The following is an 18,837-nucleotide window of genomic DNA, read 5'->3' as shown; positions in this document are numbered from 1 at the left end:
AAATACTTATTCGTAATGTCAAATTGGGTGGTAATTAATTTTTAAATTTCAGTCACATTTTACTAACAAAAACGTTTCTGAACGAAAAATTATTGTTCTTTTACTCTTGTCTCCTCATGCCGAAAATGGCGGGCTGCTTGGATGGTTTTGATGCACAGTAGCGCAATGGCGACAGGGTGTATCGTACTCGATTCGGACGATGATGACGGGCCGTGTAGTGCCACCGCACGCTCCCAAACGAGCGGTGCCGTGGCGTTCGTCGACTTGTGTAGCGATGCTGACGAAAACGACGCGCACCATGAGCCTCGAGAAGACCAGATGATGACGTCGACAGAGGCACCACCCCGAACAAGGTGCACCTTTTAGAACTTGTGCGGCATGGTTGCATTGTATACTTTAAGGTCGTTTCGATTCATCTGCACTTGCACGTTTCAGCGGTGCAACATGGTGCCCTTTGCGCAATGCCGTTCGTTCCAAAAAGGTGCAGACGTGTGCAGGTCTGGTTCAGGAGGCATCATCTGAATGCCAATTGGTTCCGAAATCGCGCAGCTGCAGCCGCCGTGTATGGTTTGCGAAAAACGCCGGAGAGACTGCACACGTCGACGAGAACGGCGCCCCGCACGGGCAGAGACCGGTCAGGTAGCGCCACTGGGGTGGTGCAGGTTAATAAACTGCAGGCATGGCTGGAGAACGGCTAGGGGGAGCTACAAAGTGGGTTAATTTTGTTGGAAGACAATCAGTTTTCATTGACACATTGTATCGAGAAATATGTATCGGAGCCTATAGAAATACAGCTGGGGCTTAGGCAAGGATGTCCTTTGTCACCTTTGTTGTTCATGCAGATGTCTCTGCAACCCCTGCAAAGCTTCCTTGCTGTCAGCCATTAGCACTATATCATCCAAGCATGTTAGTCCTGGTAATGACTGCTCAATCCATTCGCCTTGCTTGAAAAAAGAAAGGATAAAACCTTGTCTGCTCCTCTCTAGTTTGGTCTCTATCGTACTATAAGGGTTAGAGACCAAACTATAGAAGAACGACGGACTAGGCTTTATCCTTTTTGAAGAAGTATGGGGACAGGATGGCGCTGGTCCTGTCGTGTATTGTTTCTCTTTTGTCCCCGTTTTTCGCGCCGTTTTCTTTGTGAATCATGAACCAACTAGCCCAAACTAGAGTTCTTGAATATACTGCTTCTGTGTTGATTATCAAAAGCTGAACATCACTAAAAAGACTTCTACCCACTGCCTCGTATTGACGACTCGCTCGACAGACTTCGTTGCGCCCAGTGCTTCCCCTCAGTTGACTTAAAGAGAGGGTACTGGCATATAGAGGTGGACGAGCAAAACCACAGAAAAACAGGTTTCGTTACCCCCGACGGTTTGTACAAATTTAAAGTGCTGCCTTTTGGGCTGTGTTCAGCGCTGGCAACTTAACAGTGGATGATGGATACAGTTCTCGCTAGATGCAAATGGCAGACTTGTTTGGTTTATCTCGATGGTGTCGTCATGTTTTCTGAAATCTTTGTCGAATACCTTGAACGCCTGCGGACAGTATTAGATTCCCTCCGGTCGGCCAACTTATCGCTCAAGCTCGAGAAAGTGCCACTTTGGGTAGAAAGAGTTGAAGCTTCTTGGTCATCTTGTGAGTGCCAGTGGCGTTAAGCCCGACCCCGTGAAAACTGCTGCTGTTGCCTGTTTTCCCGTTCCTGCAAACAAGAAAAGTGTGCAACGCTTTCTGGGTCTGTGTGCGTACTACCGCCTTTTCATTGCTGACTTTTCAGAGATTTCCGCATCCCTGTACTGCCTCATGCGCGATGATACACAGTTTATGTGGGCCGCCAAGCAACAGGAGGCTTTTGCTGAGCTGCGCAGACAACTGCAAACAACCCCTGTTCTTGTGCACTTTGGTGAAGAGGCTGATACCAAAGTCCACACCGACGCCAGCAACATCAGCCTCGGCGCCGTACTCGTCCAATAGCAAGGTGGCGTGGAAAGTGTCATCGCGTCTCTCTCTGAAACAAACTATTCTACTGTGGAAAAGGAATGCCTTGCGTTTGTGTGGGCAACCATGAAATTTCGTCCTTATCTCTACGGTCGCTGGTTCAGAGTGGTTACCAACCAGCATTCTTTGTGCTGGCTGGCCAATCTTCGCAACCCATTGGGGCGCCTAGCTCGATGGAGCCTCTGCCTCCAAGAAATCGACTACACTATTGTGTATAAGTCTGGCCAGACGCACAAAGATGCTGACGCACTTGCATGCGCACCCGTCGGGTTAGCCAGTGAAGAGCATGGAGGACGAGAGGTTTTCTTGGAGTTGTCAGTGACTTAGACTTAATGACCGACAGCGAGCTGACCCAGACCTGCAACCTGTCATTGATTATCTGGAGGGCCGAGCTGCTCACATATTTCGACAGTTTTCTAGGAACCTGCCTGCCTTCTGCCTCCGGAGCGGCATTTTGTTTAAGAACTCCAGCACTGTTGACCGAGCGCACCTTCTCGTCATGCCGGCAGACCTCCGGCCTGATATCCTTTTTGCTTGCCACGGTAAACCCACCTCCGGCCACTTGGGCTTTGCACACATACTTGCACACGTGCACCAGGCATATTATTGGCCCAAACTTTTTGACGCCGTCCAATGTTACGTCAGAGGCTGCCGCGAGTGCCAACGTCGTAAGGCGTCCCCTCACAAGCCTGTGGGTTTACTCCAACCTATCGAAACGCCTTAAACGTCGTTTGACCAAGTCGGCGTCTATCTTCTGGGCCCATTTCCTGTGCTGTCAGCCAGTCATAAATGAATAATAGTCACGACCGACAATATAACAAGGTATGCGGAAACTAAGGCAGTGCAGCATGGCATGTCATCTGACATTGCCCAGTTTTTTATGCAGCAAATTGTGTTGCGTCATGACACATCGTCCCACGTAATCACTGATTGCACGGCCTTTACGGCACAGCTCATGCGCGACGTGTTTAAGCTCAGTCACGCGAGCCATCGCAAAACCACTTCCTATCACCCATGAACGAACGGGCTCACAGAGAGACTCAACAGAGCTATTGCCGACATGATCAACATACATAGTACATAGACTCACAGTACAAAACCTGGGACGAGATTCTCCCGAACATCACATATGCGCACAGCACAACCATCCAAGAGACAACCCGCTTTACACCATTTCGTCTGGTCTAAGGACGTGACGTTCAGATGATGTTGGATGCCATGCTTCCATGCTGCACTGATGACCACCCGCTCACGCCAGACACCAAGCAGTTCGCTCAGTGCGCCGAGGAAGCACGTCAACTCGGTCGTATTCACATTCAGCAGCAGCAGGGCACGGATGCGCGCCACTATAACCTCCGTCATCGGCACGTCGCCTACCATCCCGGTGACCAAGTTTGGATGTGGACACTGGTACGCCGTCCAGGCTTGTCTGAAAAACTGGTGTGCCGTTACTCTGGACCTTACAAAGTTTTGCCAAGTTCTTCCAGATGCGACTGGGGAGCCTCAGCGTCGCCCACCCCACTCTGAGGTCATGCACTTAGGCCGCATGAAACCTACTTCGCGTAGTAATGTGCAGTACGCTCTGCGTTAGTCTAGTTGTCGCATGGGGCGCATTTGCCCGCCTCCCTTGTCCATTCTGTTCTTTTGCTAATCTTTTTGTTTCCATTCAATCGCTCCTGCTCCAGCCCCGCTTTTATATTTGTTTTTTTTTGGGGGGGAGGGGGAGTAATGCCACCTGGTGTTCTCAGGTGGCGCATGAAGGTGACGACGTGGAAGTGCATCGCGCTGGCTAGCTGTTGAACTCTGTCTGTCAGTGAACTGTCGCCCTGTATTAAGTTTAAGAGCGTGTGTTATTGGGCTAGTTGGTCAACCATGGTAAATGAAAGGGAGGGGCACTGAGCACAAGGAGGAGAAGGAAACACAACAAGGGTAGACTCGAGACTGACTTTATTTGAAAGAACGTTGCACCTTTTATAGCTTGAAACTGTCATATCACACGCTATGTGCAGTCCAAAAACGTGAATTCATTCTGATACAGTTTGATTGATGGGTCACTTACACAATCTTTACCCTTTTTATACAGAATTTCTCAGCCAACTCACGTGCCACCTGTTTACGGCTCCTCCTTAAAACTTTGGTATCTGCCAGCAAAGGCAGGCATGACTTATTGCGTGTGGCATCTGGACATGCGCTACAGTGCAGGGGTAAATTCGACCCAGTTCCCGATTTCAACGAAAGCTGGTGTTCTCTTAAGCGGTCATTCAAACATCGGCCCGTTTGACCGATGGACACCCTTCCACAGGTGAGGGGGATCTCGTACAGAACACCCGTCAGGTACCTGATGAAACGGTGGCTTCACGCAGTCTGCCATACTCTTCCCTCCGGACATGACCTGAGGGCACAATGAGGCCAACTTGCACAGGGCCGGAAAAACAAACTGCACATCGTAGCGTTTTGCCACATTCTTCAGTTTGTGGGACATCTTGTGCATATACTGTAGAACCGCTGGCCTCATTTCCTTAGAACGGCCGCTATCCCGGCACGTCCACAGTTTGCGCAGAAGCTTCTCTGCCACTGCAACAATGATCGAGATAGGAAATGCAGCCTTTACATCCTAATGACCTGATTATTGAGTCTCTCGTGTACCAGGTGTGCACAAGACTTGGACAAGGTGCCCTGCAAGCAGTACGTTCCGATGGCTCATTTTAAAGTCTTGGAATGCACTGACCCGAAAGGCAACAGGTCTTTTTGTGCCCGTGGCAATGTTTCGACTGTGATCAGTGCCATTGTCTCTGCAACCTGCCACGCAAGGTTCTTAGGGCTTCTAGCTGAAGAGGGGACTGGTACCTTTGGAATTCATCACTGTTTTCGGTTATGTTGTGCCGTCTGCGGGTCATGTTAAACGCATGCTAAAAATTCTGAGGTCTGAGCTTTGGCATCAGGTCAGGCTCCTCTATGACTGGTTGCATGTGCTCGCTTTCCGGACAGACCACGCATGGGTAGGAGAAATAAGGCTACGGGCCTTACGCCGACAGACAGCCCAGGCAGTGGAAGTCTGGTGGAGATGTCTTTTACTGCGCCTTGCCAAAGATAAGCCGAGATTCAAGGATAAGGATAACGGCGGTTCCGTATCAGTACTGGCCAGTACCGAGCTACCGAGAAGAATCGCTGAGGTGCTGAAGAAAGGACTCAAGTTCAGAGCATTGAGCCTAGTGTGCCGGCACACGAGATGTGCCGGCACACGGCACACATTGAACCGGCAGGTAGCGTGCAAGGCATCTGACGAGGATCGTGAACGGTGTCTACTCAACGGTGTTGACAGCCCTCTATGGACTACTAGTGAGCGTCGGAGTACTGGGAGCAGGAGAACTTCGAGCCTGAAGACGTCAGTGAAAGGAGTTGTTTCTTTCTTCAAAGACAACAGTTTGGCCTTTCTACAAGCTGCTAAGGAGGGAGGCTTCGTCATCCTGCCTTCAGGGATGCTTGGTGAGAAAGCCACTCAAGCAGTCGAAAAGAACTTTGTTCAAAAGAAGGTGAAGCCATCCAAGGTAAAGACGTAAGCTTCTGATCAGTGCAAGGACCTTGCTTTAGATACTTTCTAGAGTAGCTAATAACTGCAAGTGCAATAGCTTGGAACTGTTTTTTACTGCAAAAACACATAAGGTTGACAAGCCCTTTAGATGCATAGTAAGTGAAAAAGGTACATGGTAACGTGAAATAAGCGGGTTTCTTCAAAAGTGTCTTAAGTTAGTGGTGGTGGAAGACCCGTTCTTGACTAGGAACTCTGGAGATATAGTCACTTACCTACAGGGCGCTCCATCTATAGGCTATGCCTTTTAAAAATTGACATCGAAAGCCTGTCGTTTTTCATACTCCACGATGCCATGTTTTGTGCCATCAGGTCTTGTGTTGAATATAGGGGTGTAATAGCCTTTCAGAATGCCTGCGGTTTAATGCTGAACAATTTTATGTCTTTGCTTGAATTTTATCTTGGTTCAACGTTCGTGTTGTTTAATGATCAGGTCCTTGTTCAGCGCAAAAGTATTTGCATTGGTTTGTGTGTGGCACCTGTACTGGCTAACATTTTCTTGTCCAGCATTGACCGTGATCTGGCGTGCTTTCTGGACAACGAGACAACTCTGAAAATTTTTAGGTATGTTGATGACTTTTTGGTGTTGCTTTAAGATCAACCTGGTGTGACGCACACTGTAACTGTGGAAGAGGTTATATCGGTTTTCAGACGACATGGGAAGGGTCTAACCTTTACTCCTGAATTACCAGACCATGACAAGCGGCTGGTCTTTGATATTAACCTGTCTTTAACACCGGATCACGTGTGTTGGATGTACTCGCCAGGGGCACAAAAAGACCTGTTGCCTTTCGGGTCAGTGCATTCCAAGACTTTAAAATGAGCCATCAGAACGTACTGCTTTGCAGGGCACCTTGTCCAAGTCTTGCGCACACCTGGTACATGAGACTCAATAATCAGGTCATTAGGATGACGAAGGCTGCATTTCCTGTCTCGATCATTGTTGCAGTGGCAGAGAAGCTTCTGCGCAAACTGAAAGATAGGACGTGCCGGAATAGTGGCCATTCTAAGAAAGTGAGGCCAGTGGTTCTACCGTAGATGCACAGGATTTCCCACAAACTGAAGAAGTGAAAGTTGGCCTCATTGTGCCCTCAGGTCATGTCTGGAGAGAAGAGTATGGTGGACTGCGTGAAGCCACTCGTTTCGTCAGATGCCTGACGGGGGTTGCGTACGAGATCCCTCTCACCTGTGGCAGGGTATCCATCGGTCAGACGGGCCGATGTTTGAATGATCGCTTAAGAGAACGCCAGCTTTCGTTAAAATTGGGAACTGGGTCGAATTTACCCCTGCACTGTAGCACATGCCCATATGCTACACGCAATAAGCCATGCCTGCTTTTGCTGGCAGATGCCTTAGTTTTGAGGAGGAGCTGTAACCAGGTGGCACGTGAGTTGGCTCGCATGCCACCAAAGAAGGGTAAAGATTGTGTAAGTGTCCCATCAATCAAACTGTATCAGTATCAGAATGAAGGCAGGTTTTTGGATTGCGCATAGTGTGATATGACAGTTTGAAACTATAAAAGATGCGTCGTTTTTACAAATAAAGTCAGTTTCAAGTCTGCGTGTGCTGTGTTCCCTTCTCGTCCGTGTCTTTTTGTGCGCAGGACCCCCTTTTATTTATGACAATATTAAGCTTCCTTTTGTCAGCTATTTTGCACTTGTTTATTAACTTTGATAGCTCTACCAGTTCTGTTCTGTCTGCAAGGTTAGACTCTTTTATGCTTTGGAATTTCTTAATCAAATCTTTCATATCCTGAGATAGCTTGCCGGTATCCCATCCAGCCATCCCACTGCCTACTTCTATGGAGCACTCCGTAATGATAGCTATGAGATTTATCATTCATTGTTTGAACATCAAGATTGTCTTCCTTAGTTAAAGCCGAAAAAATCTGTTCTGTAGCAATGTCCTGAATTCCTCTATTTTCCCTGTCACCGCTGACTCTCTAATGGACTTCCTCTTCACTAGCTTCTTCCGTTCCCTTTTCAAGTCTAAGCTAATTCGAGACCTTACCATTTTGTGGTCGCTACAACGCCCTTTTCGAGGACCTCCATATCCTTTGCGATACCAGGGGGAGCACATAGTACGAAGTCTATTTCATATTTCATTTTTACTCTCACCATTAGGGCTCTTTCATGTCCACTTCCTGTTCTCTCGTTTCCAGAAGAAGGTATTCATGATCCGTAAGTTATTTCTCTCTGCGACCTGTGCTAATAACTCCCCCTGCCATTCCTGGAGCCTGTGCCATAGTCGCTAACCACCTGGTCTCCAGCCTGCTTCTTGCCTACATGCGCATTGAAGTCGCCCATCAATAGAGCGTACTATGATTGCACTGTTCATTGCTGATTCCACGCCTTCATAGAATTTTCGAACGATCTTGTAATCATGGCTGGGTGTAGGTGCGTAGGCCTGCACCACCTCCAGCTTGTACCTCTTAAGCTGCAACCCTCTCGTTAATGCTGTAGAACTCCTCTATGTTGCCAGCTGTATCCTGATTAATGAGGAATCCCACACGTAGTTCCCCTCTGTCCGCTAATCCGCGATAGCACAGTGCGTGCCCACCCCTTAGCACTGTGTACACCTCATTTGTCCTCCTAACCACACTAAGCCCTATGACATACCATTTAATACCCTCTAGTTCCTCTAACAGCACTACTAGGCTAGCCTCACTTGATAAGGTTCCAACATCAAACGTTGCCAGGTTCAGTTTCCGATGGCAGCCTGTCCGGAGCCAGGGATTCTTAGCACCCTCCACTACAATTACAAGAAAGCATTTGACTCAGTGGAAACCTCAGCAGTCATGTAGGCGTTCCGGAATCGGGGTGTAGAAGAGTAATGTCAGGTAACAGCAGAACTGTTGAAGGATTGGAGGGGAGATCGTGATAGAAAAACTAGCCACCCTGTATACGCAATGCCTTAGCGCGTCGACCGTACCAGCAGCTTGGAAGGACGCTAACATTATTGTAATTCATAAGAAAGGAGACTCCAAGGACTTGAAAAATTAGAGACCGATAAGCCTACTGTCCGTTGCCTACTATGTATTCACTAAGGTAATAGCTGTAATAGCTAATAGAGTCGGGGCAACCTTACACTTCAATGAACCAATGATTAGGCAGGCTTTCGTAAAGGATAATCCACAATAGATCATATTCACACTATCAATCAGGTGATAGGGAAATGCGCAGAATGTAACCAACCCCTATATATAGCCTTCATTGATTACAAGAAACCACTTGACTCAGTGGAAACAGCAGTCATACAGGCATTGCGGAATCGGGGTGTAGATTAGCCTTATGTCAAAATACTGCAAGATATATATATATAGGAACTGCACAGCTACCATAGTCCTCCATAAAGTCGGCTGTAAAATTCTAATAAGGAAGGGCGTCAGGCAGGGAGACACGATCTTGCCAATGCTATTCACCGCCTGTTTACAGGAGGTATTCCGAGGCCTGAATTAGGAAAGTTGGCAATAAGAGTTAATGGAGAATACCTAAATAATCTGCGATTCGCTGATGACATTGCCTTGCTGAGTCACTCAGGAGATGAGCTGCAAACCATGATCAATGAGTTAGACAGACAGAGGAGTACGATGGGTCTAAAAATTAACATGCAGAAAACCAAAGTAATGTTCAAGAGTCTAGCAAGGGAACAGCAGTTCACAATTGGCAACGAGGTGCTGGAAGTGGTAAAAGAATACGTCTACTTAGGGCAGGTAGTGACAGCTGATCCGGATCATGAGAGGGAAATAACTAGAAGGATCAGAATGGGGTGGAGCGCATATGGCAGGCTCTCTCAGATCATGAATAGCAGGTTGCCAGTATCCCTCGAGAGAAAAGTGTACAACAGCTGTATCTTACCGGTAATCGCCTACGGGCAGAAACGTGGAGGCTAACAAAAAGGGTTCAGCTTAAGTTAAGGACAATGCAGCAAGCTAGGGAAAGAAAATTGATAGGTGCGACTTTAGGAAACCGGAAGTGGGCAGAGTGTGCGAGGGAACAAACGTGGGTTAACGACATCCTAGTCGAAATCAAGAGGAAGAAATGGGCTTGGGCAGGGCATTTAATGCGATGGCAAGATAACCGCTGGTCCTTAAGAGAAACAGAGTGGATTCCAAGAGAAGGCAAGTGTAGCAGGGCGGCGTAGGGGGTGGGGGGAATTGTTTACTTTTATTTATTTAAAATATCCCGAAAGGCCGCCCTCACGGCTGAGGGTATTACAGGAAGGGAAGGGGGGGGGGGGGGGGGGGTTACAGGAAATATATCAAAAATAGAAAATAAACGAGAAAACAAACAAAAACACATTATAGGACATTGTAATAAAACACTCAGTGGTAATAATTCATTATTCAATTGTAAATGAAAAACTAAATAAGCAAAATAAATTAGAAAAATGAACGGAGCAGCAGAAAGTGAAAAATTATTCCCTGCTATACAACCTATACAACTTTATTGAAACCACAGCATTAAAATGAAGCAATATGAACCAACATTAATAAAAATACAAGGCGAAAAGACCCAATGCATTGATATGAAACAATGAACGCAAAAAGTTAAGCGGTAGTAATGGCAGACATTAGTTTCTGAAATTTATCTGGATCAGAGGCAGTCGCAACACGTGAAGGCAGAGCGTTCCAATCTGTTATAGTGCGTGGTATGAATGAATGGGCGCCAGTAAATGTGTGACATGACACACGCTTAACTTTAAAAGGGTGATTGCGTCGGCCAAAAATAGAAGAAAGCGAACAAAAGAAGTCATTAATAAGTGCTGAGTGAGGATAGTTTATGAAAAAAATTGGCAGTGGCTTAGCTCCGCTATGCCAGGATATACGTAGCGGGAGGTACGTTTCCCTGGTTGAGCTTGTGTTGGCACTGTACGTTTAGCAATGAGAGACATGTCCGCTTGAAATGTCCGGGTCGCAGATGCCCTTTCGGAAACTCGAATGGTATGATCAGTCACACGACGGGCCTTCACATCCTCTTCGGTTGGTTCCCGTTGACCAACGCCTTCCATGGGCTCCATCTCGGCGGCTATGCGACGTCTATTACGCTCGGCAGTCTGGCGTCTCCGTTTGGCAAGGCGTTCTCTCTGTTTGGGCGTCTCCGCTGCTCTCTTCGCCTTCTGATGCTAATTCTCTCTTTGCTGAGTAGCCAACTGCCAGGCGACAACCTCAGGATCGGAAGAGTTAATGTTCTCTTGTCTATACCGCCGTTTAGCAGCGGCTGGACTCTCATTCTGTGCATCCATATTAAGTGCTGTGATACAGCAGCCGATTACATCTCCGCCTTTTATACGCAATGCTGTGCATGCGAAGATGCGCGGTTCGGGTGATGAATGCAGTGTGACGTCATACCAAATGGCGGCGGGGGCGAGCCGCACAGTGTGACGTCATGCCAGATGGCGCGGCGAGTGCGCAAAGCACCGTAACCGTCTCACATATCTCGATGGATACCCGAACCAACCACACCATAAAGGAAGGGATAAAGGAGGGAGGGAAAGAAGGAAGAGAAAACTGAAAATCGAAAGTTGCATTTTGAGGAAAGGCGCTGGCACACCCACTCTTCCTCTCCAGTTGCCATGGTAACGGCACATGCGCACAACTGGCCTCCCTCATGTACCATAAAAGCGCAGTGATAACGTGCAACTTTACGGCGGAGACATACTTGCAATTCATGAACACCTATGCGTTTATTCAAGGCTGTGATGCTGGTACGACACACGAAAATGCTGGTACCACGTACGATGTATGAAATGAACTGCACGGTTGCAATGATTCTATGTTGTTTATAAAATATGCTTGATGAGGGTCCGAAACACCCGAAGCATATTCAATTTCAGGTCTAATTAGTGTGGTATGAGGGTCGCCCAGAAAGTAATGCACCACACTTTTTTTCTCAGGCTACAGTAATGGTACAAATGCGAAACCTTCAGGTAAACATCATTTGAATTTTCAGGAGTGTGTGTGTAAATTTGTTTCTTCAGACAGATGACGCAGCTGCAGCATTGTTTCAAAATGGCATCTGTAAGTGATGTATGTTACAAGCACGTGTCATTATTGAATTTCTCACTACGGAGAAAGGAACATTTGGGAACAATCACAAACGAGTGTACGGTTTGCGGAAAATGTGAATTTGACAGATGTGCGGTTAGTCGCTGCGCACAGAGGGTGAGGCCATTAGAAAGCGGTTAGGCAGAGCTCCGAGATTTGCAGCGTTCGAGGTGGCCATCCATAGCTGTCACACCTGGCACGACACAGCTTGCTGATGTGCTCATTCGCGAGGACCGACGCATAACGGCTCAGCAGTTGGCGCTGAAGCTGTCAATCAGCAGAGGAACTCTGGATACAATCATCTGTGCTCTTGATTCCTCAAAAGTGTGTTCATGTTGGGTTCTGCGCTGTCTTATGGTCTCTCAGAAACTCTCTCAGAAAAAACAGCTCCTGAAACATATTGAAGCTGAGGGGGAAGCGTTCTTGTCCACGGTTGTGAGAGGTGATGACACCAGGGTTCACCATTTTTAGCCCAAAAGAAACAACAGTTGATGGAATGCCGTCATCCTCAATCTTCTCGGACGAAAAAATTCAAAGCAACTTCTTCCGACGGTGAGGTCATGCTCACTGTGTTTCGGGACTGTGAGGGTGCCATACTCATTGATGTGATGCTAAGAGGCAGCACCATTAATTCTGAAGCTTACATGAAGACATTAGCCAAACTCAAGAAGCGCTGTCAGCTACTTTGGCTCCATAACAGCTCAGGTGATTGTTTGATTCAACATGGTGACACCCGACCTCACACAAGTTTGAGGACTTGAGAGCACATCCCTAAACGAGGTTGAGGAGTGTTCTCCCATCCACCCTGCTGCCCTCAGACTCCCACTTGTTTGGGCCACGGAAGACATTTTGAGGATGATGACGAGGTGATTCGTGCAGTGCAGAAATGGCTGTATGACCAGAACTAGGATGGCACAAACAGGGCATTTCTTCCTTATGTCTCGCTGGAGGAAGATCATAGAACAGAGCAGAGATTAGTGGAAAAATAGGGAGTGTAGAATAAACGTCATTCTTTCTTGTGTGTAAGTTTCATTGTGTTCAATAAATAATTTTTGAAGAAAAAAAAAATGTGGTGCATTACTTTCTAGGCGACCCTCATATAAGGCTGTGTTTGAAGGTAGGAAGTAGCATGCTTTATGTTGTGCTTAAGAGACCTAATGACCGATTAGGTGCGCGGATGAGGTCAAGAAGTTTATAGAGATACGGTGGCTGTAGCTGGCAAAGGACATGGTTAATTGGAGAGACATGGGAGAGACCTTTGCCCTGCAGTGCCGTAATCAGGCTGTTGGTGATGATTCTTTACTGAATAGTGAAGGGGTGTTAAAACAGTTGAAACGTGTTGCATCATTGTCCCGTACCGTACCTTCATATCGTGTTCCACAATTTGAAAAGGATTGGGAAGAAAGCTGGAGTAGATGTTTTTTCTCTCTGGCGGCTACTGTGTGTGTGCGCGTGTAAAGGGTCCTGTGAAACCTCTAAACACTCTTCCCCTCTGCACAAAAAGCACCAAAGCAAGTTTGTGCCCTGCAAAGAAAACCTTGTCTACTCTTTGTCTTGTGGCAAATAGGCAAATGAGCTGGGGAGCATATATGTCAAAGTGTCTGGTTGAGTGGCAACAAGGATTTTTATGAATCTAGCACTCCTTCCATTACTATCTCAAAGAAAGCATCTATTCTATGCGGAATGGCCAAATATGGCGGCAGCCATGCTGTCGCGCTGTAAAGTGTGAACTCACTGCAGCCATAGTGGTTGCCATATTGGTTGTGCCTTTAAAGGCTGGCAAGAAAATGAATGCGTGAAAGCTCTGCTGAGGATGCCATGTCTGTTCCCACACGAGCAGCGAGCACAGTGGCGGCAGCAGCATGTCTGTGGGAGAAGTCCGCCTTGGCAGTCTGTGGGACAGTGAAGAAGAGGAGCTACCTCCCCTGTCCGCCAGACTACAGCTGCGCCAGGAGCCACCGCAGCAGTCCACCAGGTTGGTGCTCAACTCATCCGCATGCAGCCTCCAGTTTTTCAATGGGATTTTCCCTGCACCCAGCTTCTCTGAGTGGGACTGCGACCCCACCTTGCACAGACCAAGAAACGTCAGTCCTGGCCAAGGTGCCCTTGTACCATTAAAAATGAATCGTCATAGCATCGTAGCCTCGACTAAGCTACGCGATGTGATTTAAGGCCAAACCTGGTGCCCAAAGTTGTCGCATGGTGTTTTCGTTAACTGAGGTGGTGCAGAAGCAGTGGCCAGTGATGGTGGCCAGAACTCGACCGTCTTCCTTGCATGTGATTAATGGTCTTGTTGCTGCTTTTACATCATAATTCATCCACTAAGCTGGCTCATTCTGGCAATAGCAGTGCTTATGGGCCCCGTTTTAATGCTCAGCTCGTATTAAACTAAAACATTACAACTTCTTTTTTCTTCTGATAGCATGAAATTAGCTAGTTTGGATTGTCCTCATGCAACATAAAATGTTTGAAATGGTCTTTGCACTTAAAGTTGTTTTGGTCAAGTGTCAGTCTGTTGTCTCGCATTGTGTGCTGTCTCCCCTTTTTTGTGATCAACTGTGAAAACAGAAGGAGATGCAAAGAATGTCATTTGCTTTGCTGACAGTTAACTAGTGGTAAAAGCGATAGAATCGGTACTTGAGCTCAGTGTATTGAGGTCTGATTTGAAGAAGGTTGCACAGTAGCCATTGTTTTTAAAAACCCGGCCTTATTCATAGCAGGGCATCGTGTTTTCAATGGACAGCATGGTACATCAAAAAGCTGCATGCGAAGTCAATCTTGTTAGCTTGGTGTTTGATCCTGTTTAGTATTGGAGCACCACAATGTTCTTATCATATATAATTTATGCTGCGTACCAATCCTGTGTGAGAATTCCTGTTTTTTGTGGCGCACAAGGTCTCTAAATTTTTTCATGACACAAATCTATGGTCAAAATCAGCGTGCAGGTGATCCTTGCTAGTTTGCACACTGCCATGTTGTTTCACTTGTGTTCTGTTCGTGCTTCCTAAAAAGACAAAAATGCAAGGATCTCTGAACGACTAGTTTGAACATTGTGTCAGCCGAGCAAAAGTGAGGGGCCTTTGCCTGTCTGAAGAAAACTTGCTCTCCAGTAAATATTGTGACGTTATGCACAGCTTTTTGGGGAAGTGGATTGCGGTACAACCAGTATTGACTTGGTCGGCACACACTTGGTAGCATGCAAGGGCCATTGCATGCAGGGTCTCATGCAAGGGTGCAGGCTGAAAAAGTACATTGTTCTCTTTCATGGAAAAGGCCACAGAAACGCAGCTCGGTGCACAAAATTTCGGACAGTGAGGATGAGGACGAGTTCCCAGACGTCGGCCATGTTATCGGGGTGGTTTGCAGTGCGACCTCTTCACTGATGAGCTTGGATATGCCGCCCCCTCCGGCATGCGATGCAGACATTCCTGTGAGTCAGATACCATGTGTTATGTGCATGTACTGGCGGAATGTTGCAAAGTTGGGCAGACTGCATTGGTGTTGTTTCCCCTGTCTGTTTGTTCTTGATGGCCACTTCTATGCAAATATTATGCGAGTTTTTTATCCTCAGAGTTTCAGAAGGCAATAGTCCTGATCAAGGCAGCTACAGCAGTCGGGAGCTGCGGGGGAAGCCACCTTGGGGTCGCTTTCAAACAGGGCTACTGTTCAGTGAGGGAAATCACTTAAAGAAGGCAGCAGCAGCAGCAGCTTCAGAGGAGGCTGTGTGCATTAGAGGTTTTGCTATGCTCAATGGTTGTGCCTGTATTTCTCGAAAGTTGCCATATTTTGGCAAGCCGTCCTCTTTTTTTTCTTCTGAGCCCTCTGCTGTAGTTGGCTTGAACAGGTTAATAGTAGTCCTTTTTTCTTCTTCATGAGGTCTCTAAGAGCACACCCCTGGCATTACAGTCGTATTATGTCAGCAAAGATCACTTCTTTGTTAGGGGTCGGCAGCATTCACCCTGCTGAAGAAGCCCAAGCGTGCACGCCTCAGTCCCGAAGAGCGCGAGGCTCGTCGTGTGGCCAAGGAGCAGGAGAAGCAACGCAAGGCATGTGTCACCGAGATGGGGCGTGCCACCAAGCCAGGACACTGCATGAAGGTGAATGGGCCTGCTTCGTGTAGTGAGTCGGTGTTGCTACTTGTTTTGCAGCTTGTAATGATGTAGTGCGGTTTGTTCCCAACACTGATGGCTTCTCTTTGTTGTGCATGATTGCGTTGCTGTTGATGGGCTGACGCCGCATAAAAAAAAAATGAATAGCTCACATTTGAGTGAGCGTACTTGGAATATGCCGACTATTTCTTTCTGTGTTTCGGAGTGGGTTGTGTGCTACAAACAGTTTCAGTGGCCACAGTACTTGAGTTTTGGCAAAACTGTTAAGAAATGATATATATTTTTTTGGTCACACCAAGGCGGATGCGCTGTTCTTAGCAAAGGATTTGTTGCGTGCAGACTCTGAGTACATAGAGCATGAAAGTTGATAGCTGCACTTCCTTCCATCAACCTTTTTATGCTTGCGAGATTATGTTGCCACATGATTGCTTCGTTGTCTCAGTGCCATGTGAGCCTCTCGTTGGAGTGATGACTCAAGTCATTGTGTGTGCTGTGTTTCAATGTGCAGTATATGACAGTGGTGCTCGACTCCCGCCTGCTGGATGATGAGGCATCTCTGCAGGTGATCTGCGACACACTTGGTCAGGGAGACATCTGTGCGCAAGTGCAGATGCTACCCGTTGAGCGTGCTGTGTGCTGGAAGCGTACTGCACTCTCTCTCACTCAGGTATTGGCAGGAGCTATACTCAGTTTCATACATCAGTAAGGCATGTTGCTGGGCAAGTTGGTTAAGCATCTTTGTCTACTTTGACACCGTTGTCTACTCGTCTTTCCTTTGTGTGTGTGGTTTTACTTGCGCCAAGGTGGATTCTTTCCAAGTTTCAAAGATTCATACATCAGGTGCAACGCTTTCAAAGCTAGCGCTCTTGTTCACGCTGCCCGCATCCGCAACCAAGAAGTAGTGCACTCCTTGTGGCGAGCGAAACATCTTAAAGGCTTTGCCTGCAGGCTTAATACATGACACATTTGTCATTAACTTGATTAAATGCACTCTTACTGCTGACGACAAGCTGTCACATTCTCGGGCCCTAGACCACTCGGCGACAGCACAGGCACGGAGTAACCTCCCTTTATTTTTCCGTGCAGACTACTTCCGTACCTTTCACAGCGTTGCATCTGATGTATAAAACGGAGTATAGGAAGCATGGATGTTATTGTCAAAAAAGGAATGCCGAAAGAACTGACCCGCCGATTACCATGGCCAAATGCAAGAATCAGCCACAGCTGTATGCAAATATGTACATCGTTTGCCCTGAGTGGCGACCTCTGTGTGCAGTGATGTGAACATTTGTTCCCGCCACTGCGCACAGAGGGCACCACTTCCTTCTGCTCTTTGTTTGAACCTTTGTATACAGCCATCGCTGTAAATGTTGAAGAGGTGCTCATGTAATTTGATACGTTTGGTTTCCGGTGTCAGCTGTTGAGGTTTCATGGTCATGCGTGGGTGGTTTAATGAGTTACATGACAGTAGGTCAACTTGTGGATCTTGTGACTGACGACAATGGGTCTGGATCATGTCACCCAGCTATGGGATGATGGTTATTTCATGTGGACATCTGAGGTCTGGCTGTAGCAGCTGATGCCTTCAAATGAACTAGTGTCATGCAAGAGTCAAACTGCTTAACCATATGTAATGGTTATGGGGACAGTAGTCTCGAAGTGCTGGGAGCAGAGCAGATTCGTTCATTTTTTGACGCGATAGCTTTAAGGCTCTGCAGAAAATCTAGTGTTGTCAGCATTGTGCGCGAAGAATTCCTAGAGAAGCAACGAGGTGGGTCATGTGACCGTGTGGCATCATCGCAACCTGCCGACGGGATTTTGACGGCTGTGGCAGTTATATTATGGTCACTCGGGAGGAGCAACCTGGGTCGCACAAGCCACACTGGTGGCAGCACCTGTCATCACAGGGCAGTTGCGCATAGGCTATACCGCTGCACCACTGCACCAGGAGTGGTTCGACGACTCCCTTGGATCTATGAATGTAAAGTCGAGAGAGATAAATTCTGCATATATGGGCATTAATTAACCCTTAAAGGGACACTGAGGAGAAATTGAAGTTGGCTTGTGTCGATAGAATACCGGCTCCTAAGCACAAAAACACCACTCTTTCTGAAAACAAAGCTCTTTTAAGGTAGAAAAGAGCAATAAATAAAATACAGGTATCGCCACCACAGGCCAATCTTGCAAGTACAAGCGTGATGATGAAATAGGAGAACAGACACCACAGATCTCCGGAGCTGATAAACATGCATAAAGGTTATGCGCTTGATTGATATTCAAGTATACAAGTTTTGTTTTGAAACCACCAGTGCATTTTTATCACCTGACAAAGACAGAAAAAAAACAAGCTGAATGTTTAGAGTCAAAGAAAAAAACCTGCAATTGGCAGCACAACAGGCAGCCAGCTGAGTTTCGGTATGTTTTAGGGTGCACAGCTATACATTCTACGTGCCTGCATGGTTTCGTTATGAGCATTGATTTACAAGTGCAAAGCAGCAGAGGACCTCCAAGTGTCTTAAGTGCTCCTCGGACGAAGTTCGTGCACCGGCGCACAACTGCTACATAGCTGTGTATAACTAATGTTCAGCGTGCCTCCACGTTAGCAAACGCACCACTTGGCTTGTTCACTTCATCAGTGTACCAAGATGCTGAGCTGCATAGCCAGCCCTACGAGGACATTTATTACAGAATTTAAATATGCCCGAGCCGCCGTGGTGGCTGAGTGGTTATGACTCTCGGCTGCCAGCCCGAAAGACGCGGGTTCGATCCCGGCCGCGGCGGTCGGATTTCGATGGAGGCGAAATTCTAGAGGCCCGGGTGCTGTGCGATGTCAGTGCACATTTAAGAACCCCAGGTGGTCGAAATTTCTGGAGACCTTCACTACTGCGTCTCTCATAGCCTGAGTCGCTTTGGGACGTTAAACCCCTATAAACCAAACCAAACCTTTAAATATGCCCGCACGTACCATTTTCTACACATCAGTCGTGGCGACGGCTCGGCAGTGACAGCAACTCTGCCGACTCCTCAGCACTATAGGACTTTTTTGGCAGAACCGCAGCCTCAGCCCTCAAGAGCGCACATTGTGTGGCGTTGAG

At 47.3% G+C, this 18,837-nt stretch overlaps 1 protein-coding gene across 7 annotated transcripts in view; it reads left to right on the top strand.

Moving 5' to 3' along the window:
- The first annotated feature begins 1 nt into the window (after position 1).
- The window catches only part of mms4 (Methyl methanesulfonate sensitivity 4), a 52,951-nt gene continuing 34,115 nt past the window's right edge, over positions 2–18,837 (top strand). For 3 of the 7 annotated variants that reach the window (XM_077633606.1, XM_077633603.1, XM_077633602.1), the window contains exons 1-6: positions 2–353; positions 6,095–6,151; positions 13,474–13,608; positions 14,907–15,063; positions 15,575–15,730; positions 16,251–16,409. In XM_077633606.1, the coding sequence (XP_077489732.1) occupies positions 142–353; positions 6,095–6,151; positions 13,474–13,608; positions 14,907–15,063; positions 15,575–15,730; positions 16,251–16,409 (876 nt within the window). In that variant the 5' untranslated portion in view covers positions 2–141. The other 4 variants (XM_077633607.1, XM_077633604.1, XM_077633605.1 and 1 more) reach the window with 4 other exon arrangements.

Source organism: Amblyomma americanum, chromosome 8 (assembly GCF_052857255.1).
Source record: "Amblyomma americanum isolate KBUSLIRL-KWMA chromosome 8, ASM5285725v1, whole genome shotgun sequence".
Lineage (NCBI taxonomy): Eukaryota > Metazoa > Arthropoda > Arachnida > Ixodida > Ixodidae > Amblyomma > Amblyomma americanum.
The sequence above is the reverse complement of the archived record's forward strand: the minus strand, read 5'-3'. Positions and strand labels throughout refer to the sequence as shown.